The 22,112-nt window shown below is 34.4% G+C and overlaps 2 protein-coding genes across 2 annotated transcripts in view; both read right to left on the bottom strand.

Moving 5' to 3' along the window:
• The window catches only part of LOC133203783 (uncharacterized), a 177,748-nt gene that overhangs the window by 924 nt on the left and 154,712 nt on the right, over positions 1–22,112 (bottom strand). The gene's annotated exons all lie outside the window — the stretch shown is intronic.
• On the bottom strand, positions 1,719–20,963 carry LOC133203461 (uncharacterized). The gene is made up of 7 exons (XM_061339240.1): positions 20,606–20,963; positions 19,699–19,932; positions 17,555–18,058; positions 9,432–9,529; positions 8,118–9,341; positions 2,442–2,484; positions 1,719–2,281 (listed from the first exon to the last, which is right to left on the bottom strand). Exons 1-7 carry the CDS (start codon positions 20,961–20,963, stop codon positions 1,734–1,736), a joined length of 3,009 nt encoding a protein of 1,002 aa, XP_061195224.1. The 3' UTR covers positions 1,719–1,733.

Here is a 22,112-nt window from a genome sequence, read left to right as displayed (position 1 = left end):
CAAATGCTGAAATTTTTCCTATGATAAATTTTGGAGAAATATTTCCTTAGGAATGTAAAATGTCAAAATCTCTCATTCACTTTTAAAAAATTATTCCGCACAGAATCTACACGTTATTTCGATTCAAACGAAAAGGAAAATTCGCAATTATGGAAAACATCGTATGTTGGATAAATTCCTGAAAACTTGTTTGCTTTTCCTGCTTTTTGTGTCCCCTTCATAATAGTAAAGCCAATGGGTTCACGGATGCAGCATACAAAATAAAAATCCGTAACATCAAAAAACTGTCTGCAACGCCTGTATGTGTATTTAGTTAAACTGAGATTTTTAAGACTCCTGAAATAAATTTGGATCAATCTCCATCTACAACAACATTAAATCGTCCACCTTATCAATTAAGACTGACTTCAAGTCTGTTACGTCTATCCCGTTGTCAAAACTAATCTGACTAAATCTTACATTGTCCGTGGAAATATATATGCTGCGGACGTATACTCTCCGTCGAGGCCTCATCTACAGAGAGAACAAACGAACTCTTGCGGAAGTTTGGATGCTGCATAGCTATAAAAAGGGCGGTGCATTTTTTTTTTTTGATTGATTGTGTCACAAATCATTTAGAGAAATCGACAGGTTCTGTATCGTAAATACAAAATTGGGGGTGAAGACTCGTGCTAAGCACTCGATCGTCCACCCCCAAATTTGTATCTACGATACAGAACCCGTCTCGTTCTCTCAATAATACTTATTGGAGACATATATATATATATATTTACATTTCCAATGTCTTTGTCCGAGATAAAATTACAAATTGTAAAAATACTTTATTTCTACATAAATCTACTGGTTCATCGATAGGCGCGGTTAAAAAAATATCACGTGCGGGGCGGGACAAATAGAGACAGAAGCGGGGCTATTAGCACGGGAATTTGCAGAATCAGGAGCATGTAAATATAAGGAATAACTGTCAGATTTTTTGGATTCATGACGATGATCAATCGATTGGCTTGCGTGATAATTTTATGCATAAACGCCTTCGGCGTTTATGCAAATTATCACGCAAGCCACTCGATTGATCACATCATGAATCCAAAAAATAAGACAGTTATTCCTTAAATATATATATATATATATATATATATATATATATATATATATATATATATATATATATATATATATATATATATATGTATTGAAAAAATATTCACACACATTGTCTACAGTACATCTTTCAAAATGATGTGCGAGGTGCATTGGCCATTAATTATTGCTTTTAATGTTCTAACTTTTCTCATGCAATATGCCGACATTGACAATCTAAAAATGTTCATCAACAGGTCACGAGTTGGTTTCTATGTTACGAAAAACTATGCATGATATAAACAAAAAATAAGAAATGTTTTGTTATAGCAAACTGAACATACCCAACGCATAAATAAAGTCATCTATGTAGCTTTATCTACATTTAGAGATACATGTAACTTATGCGTCATGCGTTGTGGGTATTTAGATGTCATTCTCGATTAAGGGGAAAATTGCGAGTTTCTGCAACACCCACAATAGTGATTTTTTGTGTGTATTTATGTACATGTATATGATAAAAATATTTATCAGTAATTATTTCAGGGAAATGCTCCACACAAGTCTGCAAGGGTTCCTTACAGAATGTAATTTTTCGAATAATTTACATATGCACACCTCTGTGATTCTATTTTCCTTTGTGTCCATATTTCCTATTTAGATTTCCATTGCTTATTCAGCAAATCAATGACATCGCTTCGTTCTATGAACGTCAAACCTCTACATATGTCCTGACGGCTTAAATTTGGACGCCTTTCTTGCAATTTTAAGAAAGATTTATGCATCCTTTCTTTAACAAATGGAACGTCTTCCTCGAGCTGTTCTATACATATATGTGGCAGACCTAAAAATCGCACCAAATGTGTGTAATCCTTTGAAAGGTTCTCCTTTAACATATCGAACTCACTCTCTGACACAGGCTGAGAAGGTGTTGATATTTCACTACATTCAAAGTCTGACACTTGAAAAGTCCCAACATAATCTGCTGCTTCTCCATCTCCAGCTTCACGTAAAATTCTCTCCAACTCTTCAAGGTGATTCTCGGTAGAACTTTTGCATTTCCATTTATAGAGAATTCTAAATCTATCTTCTTCAACATTGGCGGTTTCTTTCATATGTACTCCGAAAGCATGAGCAAGCACTAAGGAGGATGAAATTCCATGTAATTTTCTGGACACCGCATTCAAAATCAATTCAGTTGCTAAAATTAGAAGATACCATATAAGACTCTCCAAACCATTTTCTTATTTTATATATTTGAGATATCCATATTTCAGTTAATAAATGTTTTCCTTTCCCAAAATATGAAAATCATGAAAAATAAAAAGATAATGGGAAAAGTCAACAATGATGATACATACATGGAACTGATTCCTCCACACTTTTACTCGCTGCTTGTTGTTCCTATTTGATAAACAGATTAGAATTACACAACTCAAAATTTATTTTTAATTTTGCTTTTTACAGGGTGGGCAAAAACGGGAAATACTCATATTTCCCAGAAAGTGGGAAATACTGGTAATTACCGGGAATTACTGGTATTTCCCGGGAAATACTGGGAAATAAGAAATAGCTTCATATTTCATAATTTTAATTATATTTGTGGGGGGTATTGACATGTAGTATACCTTTTTAGCTAAGATTTCTACCTGGTATCACTGTCTCTGATTTAAAAATTTCTGGTGTCCAAGTAATTCTTTCAATATAATCATAACAGTATATTCATATACCAGTCACGAGTGTCATTTGTTTTATTTGTTTCATGTCTGAGTCAGATGTAGTATATAAACTTCCATGAAATGAACCCAAAGATCCCTGGGTTTTTATGTAACTAAAGAAGGTTCTAAGAAAATTGTTAAATGTAGAGTGTGGTGTAAATATCAAACCTAAGAAGAGGCTTTTCAGTCTACTCAAGGACATTAAATTTCAAAACAGGAGACAAAACTGTCCAGAGCAATTTGTTAAAACAACATGATAATCATTGATTATAATAGCTACAGAGTTTATAGTAAGATTAAAACAAGTGTGATTTTTCTTAGATTTATAATTAATAAACTTAATAATTTTACAAAACTGCATGAAAAGAAACTTGAATTGGAAAACTTCTGTTTTGTTTTTAATATACAGCCAAGGAAATGTTTACAGCTTCAGAATGCTTATGGGATGGGGACCTGGATTCTGAATAATTATGTTAATTTGCACTTTGAGACATATTCAATATTATTCATCATGTGTTTTTATATCCATTTCTTTCTTAATTTTGAATAAAATTGATAGAATTAAAGAAATAAAAAGATTAATAATGTAGTATTTCCCAATATTTCCCAGTTTAGAGAAAATTTGTAGTATTTACCGGGACGGGAAATACCGGTATTTTTTTCCCTTCTATTGAAATTTAGACATATGTAATCACACCTATCTTGTTTAGTATTTCAAATATATAATGGAAAAACACAATTGTACACCCCCTCCTAAATTACTGATATTCATCAGGTATATAATATTCTGATATCAATTCTATATTCCTGTGAAGCAGAATTTATATGTAATATTTTACCCAACATATTCTACAGAAGGGACAATCAACCCTCTTTATCTAATAATTTAATGTATAGGATGCGACCGCATTTTGTATAAAAGTTAAACATCTTAAGATGTAAATACATTCAAGGTGTTTTTCCAAGCTTGCAGTAAAAGCCCGATAAGAGGAGCTTGAGTAATTAGTTATTCCCATTCCTATGTCGACTCGATATATACCTGTGAACCTGAAATGAAAGACACCACAGGGTCTGCCAGATATATTTCATATTATAATATTACTGGCTATAGACGACAAAGGCTAACTCAAAACTAACAAAATTACATGACAAACGAGATGACTCCAGTGTTTTTTATCGGCAACTTTCCTTATTTATGAATCCGCTATTATTTGCATATGGTGTTTATATCTCCAAACTTATTCGCTACTCAAGAGCATTGCAACCACTATTAGAATAACGGCCACTATTGAAATAATTATTGAAATAGTGGTTGAAAATGCATTTAAAAACCAAAAGTAGATCAAAGCACTATTAAACGTTCACCAATGAAATAATTTATTTCAATAATGGTTGTTATTTTAATAAATCACTAATAAGCATATCCACTACTGAAGTAAAAATTAGTATCTGACTCAACTGATTTTTGTATTATAAGTGTAGGCAGTGTGACCCAATGTCTCTATTGTCAAGGAAATATACATACATAAATCTACTTGAAGAATAAGAATTATTTAACAGTTTTTTGTTGTGATTATCATTACCTTCAACAGATATATTATCTAACGTGTATTTAAATTGAAATTATCCATGAAGAAAAAGGTTCAAAATATAGGTACATATAGTAGGTTTTATTTCAATGTTACACCTACTATTGATATAAATCTCACTATTTAAATACTTATTTCAAAGGTAAGCATTATTTAAATGCTGTGTGGAAACGTACTTCTGGTTTTGATATGCAATGTAAACCATTATTAAAATGGTTATTTCAATAATTTTTGCTATTTCAATAGTGGTTGCAATCTGGTTTGCTTTTAAAATGCATTTTAACCACTATCAAAATAATTATTTCATTAGTTAACGTTATTTCTATAGTGATTGCAAGTTGGTTTTGGTTTTGAAATGCATTTTCAACTACTATTGAAATAGTTATTTTAACAGTAGGCGTTATTTCAATAGTTGATAGCATGCTCTGAACACGATCAAATTTTAAACCGAGACAGCTACCCGCACATAAGTTGATATTACAGGGATTTCAACAACCTCGTTTAAAGTCAGCATTTCGGGAATTTTATGGTCATTATAATGATCTTATTAGCAAATATAACGTATACCCGGGTCGTATTTAAGTTTATTTGTTTCATATCAAGTGCTAGGCTTTGCTTTTGTACTAAATTTGACTACAGAATGTTCCATCTACTCGATCAATACATTGGGTTCACGACGGATGTGACCGGTCAACAGGGGATGCTTACTCCTCTTACGCACCTGATCCAATCTCTGGGATTTCCGGGCGTCCGCATTTATGCCCTGTTCACATGTAGTTTTTATGAATTAGACCACTATTTGTTATCTTCACCTTTTTCATTCTAAGCATTTTACGGTAGAAAAGAAGCTGGAAAACTGACCAGTCAGCAAGGGCCCTGCAAAGGGATAGAAATCGGAGGGTACAGCTTAAAAGTTGAGAACTTGGAATAAAAAAAATTAAAAGGAAAATAAAAAATATATGAAGATAATAAATCATCAACTGTATGAATGAGGTTATTATAACTGTACCTAGTATATCACTGTTTCCTTTGAATTTACACAAGACCGCAATAAAAACTGACATTTTTAACTTTATCTATTTCTTTCTTAATTGATTACCGATGAAAATTATATTTCAACAAAAGAGTATTTTAACGAGAATGAATTATGGACATCATAAAAATGCACCCTTCTGTGAAATGCAAACATCATTAATGATTAACGTTAACATCAAAATAAACATCACTTGTAGACAGAGGTGTTAATCAATCTTGATGTGCCAGATACAGATCAGGCTCCTAATATTCTATGGCAGACGAGGTAATTAATCACAAGGCACTCACTACAGCCTTCCTAGTTTACAAGAGTAACATTTTCAGCAGTTATCTCTCTTTGCCTATTCATTCTCATTCAAAATAAGAAATCTACCCCACCACCTTAACACCAAACTGGATGACATGCAGTATCAATATTAGTATCAAAGTAAGTCCAATTGTCTATTCAAGCAACATACCAAATTTGAATTTAATAGGTCAACCATAAAAAAGTTATTAGGAAAAAACAGTAGATTTGCGGACGGAAAAATGACAGGCTGACAGACAGAGTGATTACTGTTTCACAATTTTGATAGAGGACTTATTGTATATTATAATCAAGACAATAGTTTGATTGCTTGATGTCCATGAGTAGAGAAGAAGATTTTTGAAAATTGCATTAATTTTTATGGCTTTGGTCCCACCCGCAGGCCGCATTGGGGGGGGGGCATGACATTTACAGAGTTTTGTCCCCATTTGCCCACAGATTCTCTTTACCAAAATTTGTTGAACTTGGTTCAGCGTTTCCAGAGAAAAAGCTAAAAATGCTCAAAGGTTTACGACCGACAAATGAAGGACGACGCAGTACGCACGCCGACGGACAAAAACAGATTGCCATAGGTCACCTGAGTGACTCAGGTAATCTAATAATGTAATTAACCAAGCAGTAATGAATTAACAAAGAATGCATTGAAGTTGATGGGGACAAGTGATTTTTTTAAGCTTCAAATAATAAATATATCAATAAATACTGTGGTTGAAAATGCATTCAATCTTTAGATTGAAATAGAATTACAATTAAAAGGATTTTTTATCGGATAGATTTCGTTTTAAATTGATTTTCATTAAATAAAAAAGATGGAGATAATATCAACAAAGTTTACAGGTCATAAATTAGGACACATTTCACACTTACAGACTAATTGTAATAAATGGGAATTATTTCTAAATATTTTCAACTTCTACACATCTGTTATTTATTCAATTTCATTGAATATGATGCTATTAGTGATGAAATGCCTTAAGAAAAATTGATAAGTATTTGGTGAACCATTTGGTTTTCCATAGTTCAAAAAACCTTTTTCAAATTACATATCACTGAGACGGTGGCCATCTCAAAGGGTTCTGCGTAATGTCAAGTGAAAAACATTACAATGTAGGATAAATTGGATTTGTAAAGAACTGTTTTAAGGAAGGATCATTTTATTTTCAGAGGTTTTTGTCTGTGCGTACGGAAAAATACTGTTTTCATTGATCCATGGTTAAACTAGAATAAAAAAATATCATTAAATTATTTGAAAAATATTTGTTTCGTGTGCATGACATAAAGCTTTAAAAAAACTAATATGGCTGACAATGCAATGTTTTATCTGCTTACTCTTTTAATTAGCAAATGAATGTTAATTATCAGTATACATAATTTAGATGATAAGAATTTCCAAACTTAATAAAGAACATTAGGATGTTGAAAAAATAATAAAGGAATGCGGTAGAGGGAATCATATTGTACTCAGATTTTGCAAACCCTTGGAATTGAAGCATGTGTCAGTGGGTCATGTATTTCACAATATCGGTAAAGGATTGAGAACTCTTAAAGTCATGCAAACAGTCTGTCTACATGATGTACATCAGTAAAGAATACTTTTATAGCATTAAATCCATTTCAATATATGACCAATTTATCCCTACCCAGGAGACTGACTTCTGAACCAAGAGGCCATAAATTAATCAATGTTAGTAAAGGTTTTATTGCTTATTATGATAATGCCAATAGTTTGCCTGCTTGATGTCCAGTACAGCAGCAGATTTTTGAAAACTGCATAAATATTGATCCAATCCTCCGGACCCTCAGAGACAGAACAGAAATTTTCCCATTTTTACTCCATAGAAACTGTATTAACTTCGAAAGATTTACAGACTGGATATTAATTTGACACTTTTTTCCTGTTAGTGATTAAATGACCTTGTGTAAAATCATGACATGCCCCCTGATTAAAAGCAAAGCTTTGCGTTAAATATTATCTTCCAATGTTTCTCTAATACAAGATATGGTTAGGACAGTAATTAAACTTTTTTTTCTGAAAGTGATCTTGAACCTGACCAAATGACCAAGAGTCACAAATCAAGACATAACTCCAATGTCCAATGTTTCTCCATGAAATATATATGGACGGACTAAAATGTTACACTTTTTGTGCCAGTGACCTATCAACTAAGCCAAATGAAATTTTGGACAAAATCAAGTCATGATGATACCCTCAGGTCATAAACAATTTCTCTACCAGTGTGATCTTGGGATGATTTCTCCACAAAGTTATAAACAATACAAAAATGCAGACAATCTAACAAACAAATGGGAAAAAAATATCCTTATATAGGCCTACGCCTTAACTGTTAATTTTTGTTTATCGGGGCTATGAAAATTAGAAATAGTTACCTTTTCCCAGAAACTCAGAGTCCTTTGTATATTTATCACGTGTTTCTCCTGAAGTCGACACCTACACTGAATTTCTTTATCAGTCTTGATTTTGGAGAGCTCACTTGCAAGGGTGAAAGATGAATCTTTTTCATTACAAATAATGTTTTGACATTTGTATCCTTTATGGAAGATTTTTGTGCCAATAAATGTTTCTGTCAGTTTTTCTATGGCTTTTTCAATATACTTTCCGATTTCGTTTGATATGTCTTTGTCTACAGTCAATGGAGTGATTCTCAATACTTGCAACTGGATATCATCATCATATATGCCAACAACAACAGTGTGTTCCTTGTGATCAAACACTGCTGCTGTTTGATAAAGACATGGACTTCCTTCACTGTCTTCGTCTATTGAAACACTCCATCTTAGAAAACTTATACAATGAGCTACAAGTCTGTAAAACACAAACATGGCAAAAGAAGTGAATCTATAGCATAAAATGGATGAGCATTCCCATTTATCTTCACAGAAATCAGCTTTAAAAAGCTTTTTGTTCATACATGGGACATACCATGACATTCCACCATCTGACACCGCCCCAAAAGACTTCAAAGGAACCAGCATTTGAAGCTTCTCCATGTATGACATAATTTCACTTTTGTGTTTCAAGTATGAGGGTTCATCTTTCCACAGAGCTTCTACCACTTTATCTTGAAGTTCCCCCGTTTTGTTGAAGGATTTCCACTGTTTGATCAATCTCCTTTTACAATCTTTATTGATATGATTTTCATCAGCAATAATCTTGCTGAAAGCATCAGCAAACCACTGAATGTCTATTACTGCATGTTCCTTTAATCTGTCTTCTTCAAAATACAGAAGAAGACCATTGTCATGGAAACACTTTAAAAATCTAGATATTTCCTCATTACTTTTAATTTGGTATTCAATTGGAAGGGATGAATTGAGCCTTTTAATTTCGCCCAGCGACAAAACCTTCCAGGCTCCATCATACAATAACTGTTCCATTAAAGCCCACGAGGAAGGCATTTCAATTTTTGTATTGATTTCATCTGTAAATAGTTCGACTATGGACGTTTTCATTGATTCCAGCATTTCCTTTGATTTTTCATTTAGTTCAACTAGACCCACAGCATATTCCCGATCATTCAGAGACTCACTTAACCAATCTCTGTCCTCGTCTGGTACAGTTTTCCAGAACTCCTCAAAATACTTCTCTATTTCCTGTAGAGCGTATTTAAGAAGAATAAAGATGACAGATAACTTTAGAACTGGTTTTCATTGCAAATGTTGAGCTAGGAAATTATTACTTACATTTGTAGATTTTCCTTCTATGTGTGTGACAACAATAAACAGTGGTGACTTAGTGCCTCCAAATGTCTTGATTGAGGTTATCCAAAACTTTAGGTAGTCTAAAAGAACAAATAGGGCATCATAATAGAAATAAATAGGGAGGCTTCTCGGATGAGAGTGTAGCTCTGCTGTTTTGTAATTAAAACGTCACCTCATAATTGACCCCAATAAACTGTTTCGATGATTTTTTTATATAGGAAAGACAACTCCAGTAGCAGTTATGAGAGTGAACAATGGTCTTCATAATGATTGTCAGGGTAAGATGTTTTCTTAAGTGCACATGGGATTCGTTTCCATTTTTTTCTTAAAGATTAAACATCAGTCATTGAATGGCAACACAAAGGAGAAAGAGCTGTTGTTTACTACTGTTTTATAAAGCACGGGTCTGTAAATATCAAGCATTTCATGAGGAAATAAATACAGAAATATCTAGTAAGAAACGGAGTGGATATGATATCTAGATTACGACAAATAATATTTTCTTTTATCCCAAGCAACAGTGAGATTCAAACATTGCAATATTCTTTTCTATTTGTTCCTTATAATTTTCTATTTGCATTGTATAATTTTCCATTTGTATGGTATAATTTTTATTTTTAACCCATGGTTACTTCTTTATCCCTTGAATATCACTATTTGGATATTTTTCTTCTCATATCCCACTGCTGTGACGTCACAATGAGTTTTGCGTGAAAGAGAGGAAGTAAAATAAGGTAAATTCATATATAAAAACGGTGTAAAACATTGATAGTTATGTATAAAACGTGATAAGAAGATTCTCCCATGACTAGTGGTGGATATGATTTTTATGCAACTCCTTTTGTGTTTTAATCCCCTCACCAAGGCTCGGCGATAGAAACACAAACCACGTTAGATAAAAATCTTATGCAACCACAAATCATTGAAGATCCTATATTTTTTTCTATAATTTTTTTCCATTTACGTGGAGACCGGTCCTTCGGATGAGACCGTATAAACCGAGGCCCCGTGTCGCAGTAGGTGTTCGCACGAAAAAGATCCCTCACTGCTCAATGGCCCTGAGTGCCGAGTATAGGTTTAAATTTGCAGCCCTCCAACGGCAAGTGGTGGCGTCCCCATATGAGTGAAAATTCTCGAGAGTGACGTTAAACAACATTCAAACAAACAAACAAAAGCTGAGGATTCTTCCCTGTAAATGTTTATAATCATGGTTTTGTTCTTCCTCTTCAGACGTTTTTTAATGATTAATTCCTATATATTTCTATGTAAAACTTTAATCCCCATTGTGGCTCCAGCCTATTCTCGAGGGTCATGATTTGAGGAAACTTAAATCTACACATTCTGATGATACTTGCTCATTATCTTCATATATTATGGCTTTTTTTTCTTGAGATTTTTTCCTTCATGTACAAAAAAATTATCAACCATTGTGGCCCCATCCTGCCCCTGGGGGTTATGATTTGAACAAACATGAATCTACAGTATGTAATGACATCACATAAATTTCAAGTTTTCTGGCCTAGTGGTTCTTGAAAAAAGATGTTTAAAAGATATCATCAAATTATAACTTATTGTTAAGTATCTCTTCTTGGAAGAGGGCTTGGTCCTTCATTTGAAAAAAGTGAACGCTTGAATGCCCTTCACCCATGGATGCTTTGAAGAGAGTTTCGTTGAAAGTGGTCCGGTGGTTCTAGAGAAAAAATCGAAAATGTAAAAAGTTTACATACGGAAGGACAGACAGACAGGAACAGGAAATAATGTGATCAGAAAAGCTCACTTCATATAACCAGGTTAAAAAATATGTATTTTTTTTATTAATGTTTCGCGAAAAAATATGCAGAATTATTTACTGCAGCAATGTACAATGTATGTCCTACTTAACAAAGTTTGAAAATGGAAAGATCAATCAGTGTCACTCATCTTCATTTTATTTCAAAACTTTAAAAGCTGTCTAAGTTTTGTTAAACAATTTTGTTCTTGAATATGTGTTTTTTATGTCTACATTAAATACTAGATGCTGTCATGAGACAGTATTACCCGCACTAAGGTGTGCCTCTAAATGCACACTCCTTCATATTGGGCTTACCAAAGAAAAAGTCAAAATAATTCTACAATTTACACAGTATATGTTTCGTCAAATCGAGCATAAAATGCTCAGGTGACCATGTGACCTATGTGCCTCTTATAGGTATTTCCTTAATTCATTACCAGTCTGAAATAACAGAATTTAATTAATGATGTAAAATAAGTTTTGATAAAAGGGGGGATATAAATTTTTGACCCATAATTGAACTTTTTAAAATTTATTTTCTCAACAACAAATAATACTACTTTAGTACAAAGCGTTTTTAATGAATTTATCAAAATGTGCAAACTTTTTTTTAGTCTTTGATTAGGCAAAAACCTTCTTGAAAAGCCAAACCCAATCAATTTTGTCACCCCCTCCCCCCCTCCCCAAACACACACACACAATTTGCCTGTTTTTGGAAATAGGCCTAGATGGCAAAGTTATGTTAAAACATCGTTTGTTATAATTTAGAATTTGTTCTTGTACTGTACATGTACGTGAACACCTTTTTGAAAATTTTTACATCACATTGGGCTTGCGTCACCCTACTAGTACTAGTTTTACCCTTATTATTTTTAGATGGTGCAATCATTACATGTATATCAGTAGAAATTAATTCATTTTGTGTTTTAATTGGATTATATTTCATGAAGTTGACAGGACCTATGATAGTCGGTAAGTACAAGTTTAAGTATAGATTGGGGTAAAATAAACCGAAATGCAAATGGTTAGGTTAAAGTTTAGAAAGGATCAAAGATCATCGAATGCCCCAATAGACGAATTTCACATTCTGAAGAGTTATCTCCCGTTGTCGACATTACATTCAGTCACATGCACAGATCCAGGAATTTTTCCGAGGGTGGGGGGGGGGGGGAGGGGGTTCCACACCTCAATCAAAAAAAATTCTAGCCCCCAATTTCCTGAGAAGCAAAAAAAAACAAACAAACGAAAAAAATAGATGCTGTCATAAGAGAGTAATACCCACACTAATGTGTTTGCCTTTAAATGCAGGCACGTAGGATCGGGGGGGGGGGAGAGGGGGGGGGGGGAGAGGGGGCCTGCCACCCACTTTTTTCGAAACATAACTTTTTACTTTTGAAAATGTTCTTGAAAGGGTTGTTTCTCCCACCCCCTCCCCCCTTTTTGTTGCATGATAGTCAAATAAAGGTAATGTAGTAGTGTACATATAAAATTGGGGTACTGAAAGAAGTTGGAACCCACCCCCACCCCACCCCACGAAATAGGATATTTGAGTATTCTGAGTTTTGAAAAATAAATTTTTTTGGCTTGTCAAGTGACGGGTGGGGGTGGGGAGAGGGGGGTTTGGCTGCTCACTTTTTAAGCTTCATATGTATAACTTTTGGTACCAACTTAACAAGGGTCCGTGTATTCTGGGGGGGGGGGGGGTGGTCCAAGGTCACTTTTAGTTGCTTTCGTATATAGGTTCCAGACCCCCCCCCCCTCTAGATCCGCGCATGTAAATATTTCATTACCAGTCTGGTATTACCTAATAATGTAAATTCTGATAAAGAGAGAATTTTTGAAAGATTTGTGTAAAAAAGGGGGTGGTTAATTTTCTACCCATAATTGGAACTTCTTGAATTTATTGTCAAAACAACAAATATTATTAATTTAGTGCATAGCTATTTTGATGAACTTAAAAAAAAATAGATGCCAAAATTACAACTTGTGCAAATTTTTATCAGTATTTGGGTAGGACTCGGAGAACCCCTTTCCAAATCTTGACCCAATCAACTTTGTCAAAAATCAACCCCACCCACGATTCACCCGTTTTCCTGTCATATTTCGAATAGATTTAACACAAACTTATGAAAAAAAAATGTATGTAATTTTAATATAAATTTTACAAATGTACACCTTTTTGGAAAATTTCTAGACTCGTGCGTGGAATTACGTCACACTGCGAGAACTACTTTTACCGTTATCATTATTGTTTTGCACATGGTGTATGTACATCATTATTACCGCTGGGATTATTAATATTTAGTGTGTGTTTTAAATGGATTTATTATTCTATCAAGTTAACAGTACTTATAACAGGTGGTAAGTACATTATGAATATGTTATTTTAAACGTTTAGTATAGAACGGGTTTGTTGTTTAACGTCCTTTTCGAGAATTTTTCGCTCATATGGAGACGCCATCACCTATGGTCGACACTTAGGGCCATTGAACATTGAGAGATCTTTTTTGTGCCAACAACTAGGGACCACGGTTTGTACAGTCTCATCCGAAGAACTGGTCTCCACGTCCCGCAGTGGATTCGAACCCGCGACTTAAGGATCAACTCCTTACTCCACGGGGTAAAATAATCGGAAATGAAAATGGTTAGGGGCCTATAGGTGGAAAAGGGTCAAAGATCATTGGAATGCCATAATTATACAAATTATCTAATGAGGCAAGTCCCTGGGGTCATTCCACTCGATCTTTGGAACCGGAAACAATAAAATAGCTGTCATTAGAGCAAAAGCCCCTAAGTCATCTTTGTATTATAACACACTAAATAGGATATATGGGATCATGACCCCCCAGAGGTCATTCCCAACCCCTAAAACTTCAAATGATCATATACATTGTATCTTGAAAATGGTTGAAAACTCTCCCCTTAACCATATATAATATTGTCCCTTGAGTCATTATTCATTAAATGGTATAAAGGTTATGACCCTTGAAGTCATCCTCATCCTGAAACTGGAAATGATCACAATATGACCTGCGTCAAAAGTGTGTTAGTGATAATCTGCTTGACATTTAATTCAGGACCACCTAGGGTCAGTCCATCCTCCTAGAATTAGAAAATGAAAATCATTCAGAGACCCATCATTACTTTGTGTACATGTACATTTTTGTATTATTCACAATTTATTTTATACCAAAACAAGTTATAAATAATTTGTATAAATAAACAAGCCTAGGGCTTGGAAGGGGGAAAAGGGGAAGGAGTTGTGTCTGCATGGTCTTAAATGTTGAAAACTCCTAAAATTTGTGAATATTAACCCGGTCGTTTCCCACTTGTCATCATTATTTACTGATCTTCCCACAACATACATGTGTCTTTATTAAATCAATAGATCATGGACTTTTTAGATCATATGCCTAGCTCTCCCTTGAATCAGGAATGGTGATATAAATATTTTAAGAATGATTAAGAATAAAAACAGGTCTTGCACAATCTCCTAAAATTGATTAAGCTCTGAAGCTCTAAGAATGAGTGAAAATTTAATGTTATTTCAAATATCCTCTTCTGAAGAACCACTGGGCCAGAAAAGTTTAAAATTATGTGAAACTTCATTACTTGTGTAGATTCAACTTTGTCCAAATCATGACCTTCAGGGGTAGGGTGCGGCCACGATAGGGATCAAAGTTTTGTAAACATGGGAATGTACAGTAAAACACGCTTATAACAAAGTGCCTGGGACGGACGGTTTTGCTTTGTTATAATTGTAATTGCATATATCCATTAAATTTACAATATATTTAAAAGTCACGGGGAATGAAAATCGCTTTGCTGCAAGTGTCAATTCATTATAGACTTGTTTTGCTATAAGCATGCTCTACTGTATAAGAAAAAAAATTCCTTCTCAAGAACCACTAGGCAAGAAAAGTTGAATCTTATGTGAAAGTTTCATTACATAATGTAGAAACAAATTTGTTCTTTCAAAACTACTCCTCCTACAGGTTTGATGCAACAAGTAGACTATACTAGTCTACATATTGTTTTTGTCAGTTTTCTTCTTCAATCAAATTTTGTCCGAGCCTTAACTAGACAACCGTTTGACATTAAGACTTCAAACTTGAAACATGGAGAGGTGGTATGGAATTGGGGTTGAGGCCACCAAACTTTTTTTTTTACCTTGACCTTACAATAAGGTCAAGGTCAATCTTTACATAAAAATATAGTCCAGGCTATAACCTGAGAACCCTTTGACATTAGGATTTCAAATTTGTAACATAGAAAAAAGACATTTACAAAAGATGCACTGATCTAAAATTTTGACCTTGACTCCTTTCTTCATTCAAGGTCAAATTGAGAAAAACACCTCCAAACCATAACTTAAGAACCTTTCGACATTTAAACTTCAATCTTGGAACATGGAGAGGTGGTTTTGAGAAAGGGTGCATGCAAACAAAATTTTTTACCTTGTTTTTATGCCCCGCCATGAATATGGCTGGTGCATAACTGCATAAAGTGTTTGTCATGTCCGTCTTCTGTCCTTTCATCCTTCCGTCTGTCTTTCCGTTTAGCTCTGTTTAAAGTTCAGTTTCAAAGAAACTATCAAATATATTTTTATCTAACTTCATATGCTGATAGATATTGATGAGAGCTATGTAACTGCATCAATATTTTTTGACCTTGACCTTTCCTTTGACCTTGACCTCACTTTTCTTAAATGTGTTTAGCTCAGTTTTAAAGATACCATTCAAGATAGTGTAATTAAACTTCTCACGTTGATACGTACTGATCTACGTTATTCAACTGCATCAACATTATTTGACCTTGACCTTTCCTTTGACGTTAACCTCACTTTTCTTAAATTAGAGTTTAGCTCAATTTTAAAGATACCATTCAAGAAAGTGTAATCAAACTTCATAAGTTGATACATACTGATGTAATCTATTCAACTGAATCAGCATTTTTTTTTTTACCTTGACCTTTCCTTTGACCTTGACCTCACTTTTCTTAAACTAATATTTAGTTCAGTTTTCATGAAATCATTCAAGATATTTAAATCAAACTTCATATGCTGATACATACTAATGAGAGCTATTCAACCGCATCAATATTTTTTGACCTTGACCTTTCCTTTAACCTTGTCCTCACTTTTCTTAAATTTGCGTCAAAATTCATAAATGGGAATATACCCTTAATTTAATCGCCAAAATATGGCTGAAATATTGCCACCTAGGCATTAAACAATAATAATCAATCATAATCAATCCCAAAGATGATTAGGCTGTTGTGTAAAATGTTGGAGGAGTTCTGGGAACCAGGGTCTTTTTATATAAAAAAAAAACATCATTTTTCGACCCCCATTTGACCCCCAGGGTGAAAATGAAAATTCCGAAACCTTATTGCACAACTACAGGACACCACCAACCACCTCCCAAAAGATAATTAGGCTACTGTGTAAAATGTAAAAGGAGTTCAGGGAACCGGGGGCTTTTTGCATAAAAACGTCATTTTTCGACCCCCATTTGACCCCAGGGTGAAAATGAAAATTCCGAAACCTTACTGCACATCTACATGACACCACCAACCACCTCGCAAAAGATGATTAGGCTACTGTGTAAAATGTAAGAGGAGTTCAGGGAACCAGGGGCTTTTTGCATTAAAAAAAAGTCTCTTTTTTTTACCCCCATTTGACCCCCAGGGTGAAAATGAAAATTCCGAAAACTTACTGTACATCTATAGGACACCACCAACCATCTCCCAAAAGATGATTAGGCTACTGTGTAAAATGTAAGAGGAGTTCAGGGAACCAGGGGCTTTTTGCATAAAAAACGTCATTTTTCGACCCCCATTTGACCCCCAGGGTGAAAATGAAAATTCCGAAACCTTACTGCACATCTACAGGACACCACTAACCATCTCCCAAAAGATGATTAGGCTACTGTGTAAAATGTAAGAGGAGTTTGAGAAAGAAGAGTGTGACAGACGGACGGACGGACGGACAGACGGACGGACGGACAGACATCAGTAACAACAATATACCCGAACTTTCTTTAGAAAGTGCAGGTATAAATATAGATGTATGCCACATTAAAAAGACATTGATCGTTTGTCTATCCCATTTTAAACAGTTAAATTCTTAAGACTGCAACAATATTTATTTTTACAAGAGATGGCAATTGGTAACTGGATAACCGGTTACACACTCAGTACATTGGTAATCAATTGCACAATCTGTAGTCGTAGAAGTATAAAACATGAATATTAGAACGAAATTTCATTCAACGATTTATTTTAAATTCTAAACAAAAATTGAAAATCTGACAATATTTTACATGTATCTTACCTTTGTAAGTCCACACAGAGAAGATGGATCCTTCTTGATTGTCCTTCTCTTTACTGACAACATCCTCAAACCTCTTAGTCATGTCCAACACAAGGATGAAAAAGGCCTTCGGTGTTACGTAAATTTGGTGGCACGCATAATAGGCCAATTGCCCAGCAAAATCCAGCATGCTTACTGTTGGTAATTTCTCTTTTTCAGACAAAATTTTCTGAAAAATTTCATCCTTCACCATTGCTTGTGCTTCTGAGGAGAGAACACTCGCCATTTTCTCTACTGTATTCTCTTCTTCTTTGCTTTTAATTTGTGAATTAGATAACTCAACATTCGCTTCTTTATTTTCCTCTCTTCTAAAAATTACTTTAGTGTTTTTATCAGTGCTTTTCAGATCCAAATTGTCCCTGTTTTCATTTGAATCAGAGATGTCTGTTGTACTGCTCGGGTCTGGTTTCAAATCTGCAGCGTTTACTCTTATAAACGTCTTCAATGGTGAGTCATCATCAATCACTGTTAAAAAAGGATTTTCTGAGTTGATACTTATACTTTATACATTTCTTTTTTTTTTTTTTTTTTGGTAAAATTTTCGAGGATTTCCGTGAATGGATCTCTTTCTTTCAAAGAGTTAAAGTAAATATCTCACAAATTTCATAACAGCCCTCCTATAAACTTCAAAATCCAGCGGCAGAGAAGATTTTAAAAGAAATAGTGCATTTTCACTAGATAATCAATAGAAACCCCTGCGGTTTACCCCTGCAGAAACCGCTACTATTAAGCAGCATTTTATCATAAGTGGTTGCTATAAACCCCTCCATCTCCACCCCCCACCCCCCCCCCCCACCCCCCACACACACAGGCACCAGAGCCCCTGACCCAGGGGCCAAGAAATTCAGAATTTTGGTAGAAGTACCATTGTTCATCATAACCATGTATTTGGTTCATTTGCTTAATACCAAGGTGCAGACATGAAGACTTTTAAAGAAATTGTGAATTTTTAACCATATTGACCGCGAGCTGCTAAAGCACAACAGCGACTTAGAAAATATGTTTCCAAATTTTAAAATAGTTATCAGATACTCTTCATCAGAGGCCCCAAATAAATTTTTTTGGAAGTTGGGTTGCCGTTGATCCATGCATGAGAAAATGATAAATCTGTCCACAAAAACAATAGATTCCATACTCGCTAAAAATTCTGTACAAATGAACAGATGAACAAGGAAATAAGATTTACCTTTTGTCGAGAAGTGTTTCAAATACTCATGAATGAAATGACGTCCCCTGATTTTTTTGTCTTTTTGTCTTATTTTTCTTTTTTTTTTATTTTTATTTATGTATTTTTTTTTTTTTTTTTTTTTTGTTTGTTTGTGTGTGTGTGTGTGTGTGTGTGTGTGTGTGTTTTGTGTTTGTTTTCATTTATTTTATTGGGGGGGGGGGGGGGGTCTGTGTATGATTTATCTCTATCTTATTCTTAATCTAGTTAATCCTGATAAAAAGTACATGTAATTATGTTCAATATTAAAAGGCATTTTGGATTATCATGTTTGTATTTTTGTATTGAATATATTTAATTTTTAATAGCTAATATCTAATGTTGTACAGGGTATAATCACTCCATCCATTTTCAATACAATTAACCGGTTAAATAAATAAATAGATAAATAAATAAATAAATAAATGAAAATATAGTGCACTAAAAATGTTCATGATTCTGGAAACAATAGAAAGTTTATGTACACCTGTGCAGTTTTTCAGTCCATAAAAATCAGCCTTGTTATTGCAGAAATGCTGCACTTTAAAGGAAAATCAATTAGGCATCCCACCATATTTCTTGAATGAAATACTGTGGGACACCTATAAATTTTATCCTTGTTTAAAAACATAATCTAACGGTCTAGGGATTGATCCCTACAAGTGTAACTTGTATGTTGTACCATTCTTTCAACTCTACTATTACAGCTTTGGGTTCAGTTCAGGGTGATTTATATTACGTGTTTTTAACAGAACAGATTCTAGTTGCGTATATCTGATGTTCAAAGTATGTTACCTATATAAAATGTTTTGCAGAAATTAGAAGAATTAATATAATAGAGGATCTGATTTGAATCTGAATCAACTTTCCCAATAAACTATATATTAGAAATTATGTTTACCTTCTAAAAGTCTGTTTCTAACAATGAAGAGATGTTGATGGACTTCCAGTCCCCTGGTGGACTTTGTGTCTTCACCGACATTTTGAGGCTGCCCTCTTAATCGCTTCAGTAGTGTTGTTTTTCCAGCATCAGCACATCCAACAAGTATTCCTCTGGCATGGGAAACAGTTGTCTTCTTCTTCCTCAAAAACTTCTTCAACTCATCAACTATGGTTATATTGTCACTGCTTGGATCTAACACAAAAACAATCATGTTCTTAGAATATTTACCAGAACACATTTTTTTCCCATTCATTTAACAAACCATTACTAAAAACATAAAAACTAGATTTAGTTTCCTTACATTTCAGCACAAACTACACATGAGTCTAAGAAGCTATAGGTCACAATGCTTAAATGACTTAAATAGCTACAGGACTCAATATTATGGCAAGTCCCACAGACTCAGACTGACCCAAATAGCTACAGGACTCAATATTTTGGCAAGTCCTACCAACTCATACTGACTAAACAGGTATAGGGCTGAACATTAAGGCACATCCCACCGACTTAGACTGACTCTAATAGTTACGGGCCTAGTCTAGGTCCAGTTTAGTTTTTTTTTTTTTTTTTTTTTTTTTTTGCTTCAGGGTAGCCCGACTGGTCATGTAAAAATACCCCTAGGTTCAATTAAATCAAAAATCAATGTTTAGATCAGGTTTCACTTTCATTTTTTCTATCCCGATGAAAAATAAAATATAATGAAAATATTTGTTTTGGAAAATTCTTCTTGTTTTATCTAATTATTAATAGTCTGTATAACAGGTTACTGATTGTGAGACATTTATTTATACTATTAATATGTATACGTATCAATATTTTGTTAATCTTGTCGCAATTTGATTTTCTTGTAAAGATGGCGGATCACTTTTGGTCTTTGGTGTATGATTAGGACTAGAGTCAGCGTCATCTTCATCCTCATCATTCGCTGGGTCGTTTAGTTTATCAAATGTTACAGGTTTAACCCTCGACGAGTCCCTGGTCACTTTCCACTCTCTTCTCTTTGCTGTTACCATTGGTCCTTTCCTAGTCACAACTTTGTATGGTTTAGGATCATAAATTGAAGTTATCTTTTCTATTACTTTATCTTCTAAGATCACGTAATCTCCTATTCGTTTTCCTGTTTCACTGGCTGCTTTGTTTTTCTTGTCCTCTCTGGATTTCATTTTAGTCTTCTTCAGGTCGTCATCTCTGCGTACTAGTTCCTCCAAGCAAGAATCGTTCATGCTGAGTGGTTAGTTCATTATGGTTGGTAATTTCGTGTTAGAGTATCTGTTGGAAAGTAACGTGTATGGTGTTATTCCGGTTTCTGAATGATGCGTTGACCTATACAAACAACGAAATTTCTGCAACTCCTGTTTCCAGTTATTTTTCTTTCAATGGATGCGGTTTTACTATCTTCATTAGAGATTACTGAAAGCCTCTGCTTGGGCATTCGCTCTTGACCAATATGGAGTGATCTTCCTGTGTCAAAAAACCTAAATGGTCTGCATATCGTGCACTCTGTTTAGAGCTAAATGGACTGCCATTTGTCTTGATACCCTTGGGTATTCCAAATATGCTTATCACTCTGTCCAGCAATGGTTGCATTTGCTGAAGCACTTTTGATGTTTTCAACTACTGGGTACCTCAAGTACTCATTTATTATTATAAACAAGTAGTCTCAAGATAGAAAGTGACCAGAAAAGTCCGCACTGAGTCTTTCCCTTGGTCTTGCGGGTAAAGGGCTCATTTTCAGTGGTTCACGCTGTATAACAGGTTTTCCCATTGCTTGACATGCAACATAGTTTCCAATAATCTTCTCAACTTTTTCGTTTATGTTATGTTCGTTAATGTTTGGAAACAAGACTTTAGAACGAATAAATGATTTTGTGTTGGTGAATCCGTGATGTCCTTCTTATGTATATGGTCCGAGTTCTGTTACCTTTGGGTATCACTACTCTAGTTCCTCTGAGTAAGATGTTGTCAGTATGTACAGTGAGCTCATATTGTAGGCTCCGGAAAGTATTTAGTTATAAAATGTCGATATCTTCATTGTCTTATAGCTGGTTAACTTTACGCCATTGGCTGTTTTTGGTAATTCAATCGCATTCTGGATTGGTTTGTCTGATATTGTGGCTGATTTTATTTCATCGAGTGACAATGCCTTGGGTACAGATGTTTCGAAGATAAAGTTTACGTAGTCCTCATGACCTGATGAAAATTACCTTCTCGAGGATGACGACAGAGGTAATCTGCAGTGTTTAACTCACCCGGTATGCATTCTATTTAAATTTGTATGGCTGCATTCTAAGTCCCTATCGTTCAATCCGAAGAAATGACTTGGTTTGACTTCAGTTTGGTCCGAATTTTCTCCAGAGGTTTGTGGACTGCTA

The sequence above is a fragment of the Saccostrea echinata genome, unplaced genomic scaffold (assembly GCF_033153115.1).
Source record: "Saccostrea echinata isolate AGI-Se365-2 ecotype Australia unplaced genomic scaffold, CSIRO_AGI_Sech_v1 ptg000051l, whole genome shotgun sequence".
Lineage (NCBI taxonomy): Eukaryota > Metazoa > Mollusca > Bivalvia > Ostreida > Ostreidae > Saccostrea > Saccostrea echinata.
This window is presented reverse-complemented; position numbering and strand designations above follow the sequence as displayed.

Bases quoted from the DNA above. Each gene is read 5' to 3' on its own strand.
- LOC133203461 (XM_061339240.1), bottom strand. From the start codon at position 20,963: ATGAACGATTCTTGCTTGGAGGAACTAGTACGCAGAGATGACGACCTG. The intron at 9,530-17,554 runs GTAAGATACATG...TTGTTCTTTTAG, and splicing joins CTCTGTGTGGACTTACAAAG to ACTACCTAAAGTTTTGGATA. The intron at 9,342-9,431 runs GTAAGTAATAAT...TACGCTCTACAG, and splicing joins TAGAAGGAAAATCTACAAAT to GAAATAGAGAAGTATTTTGA.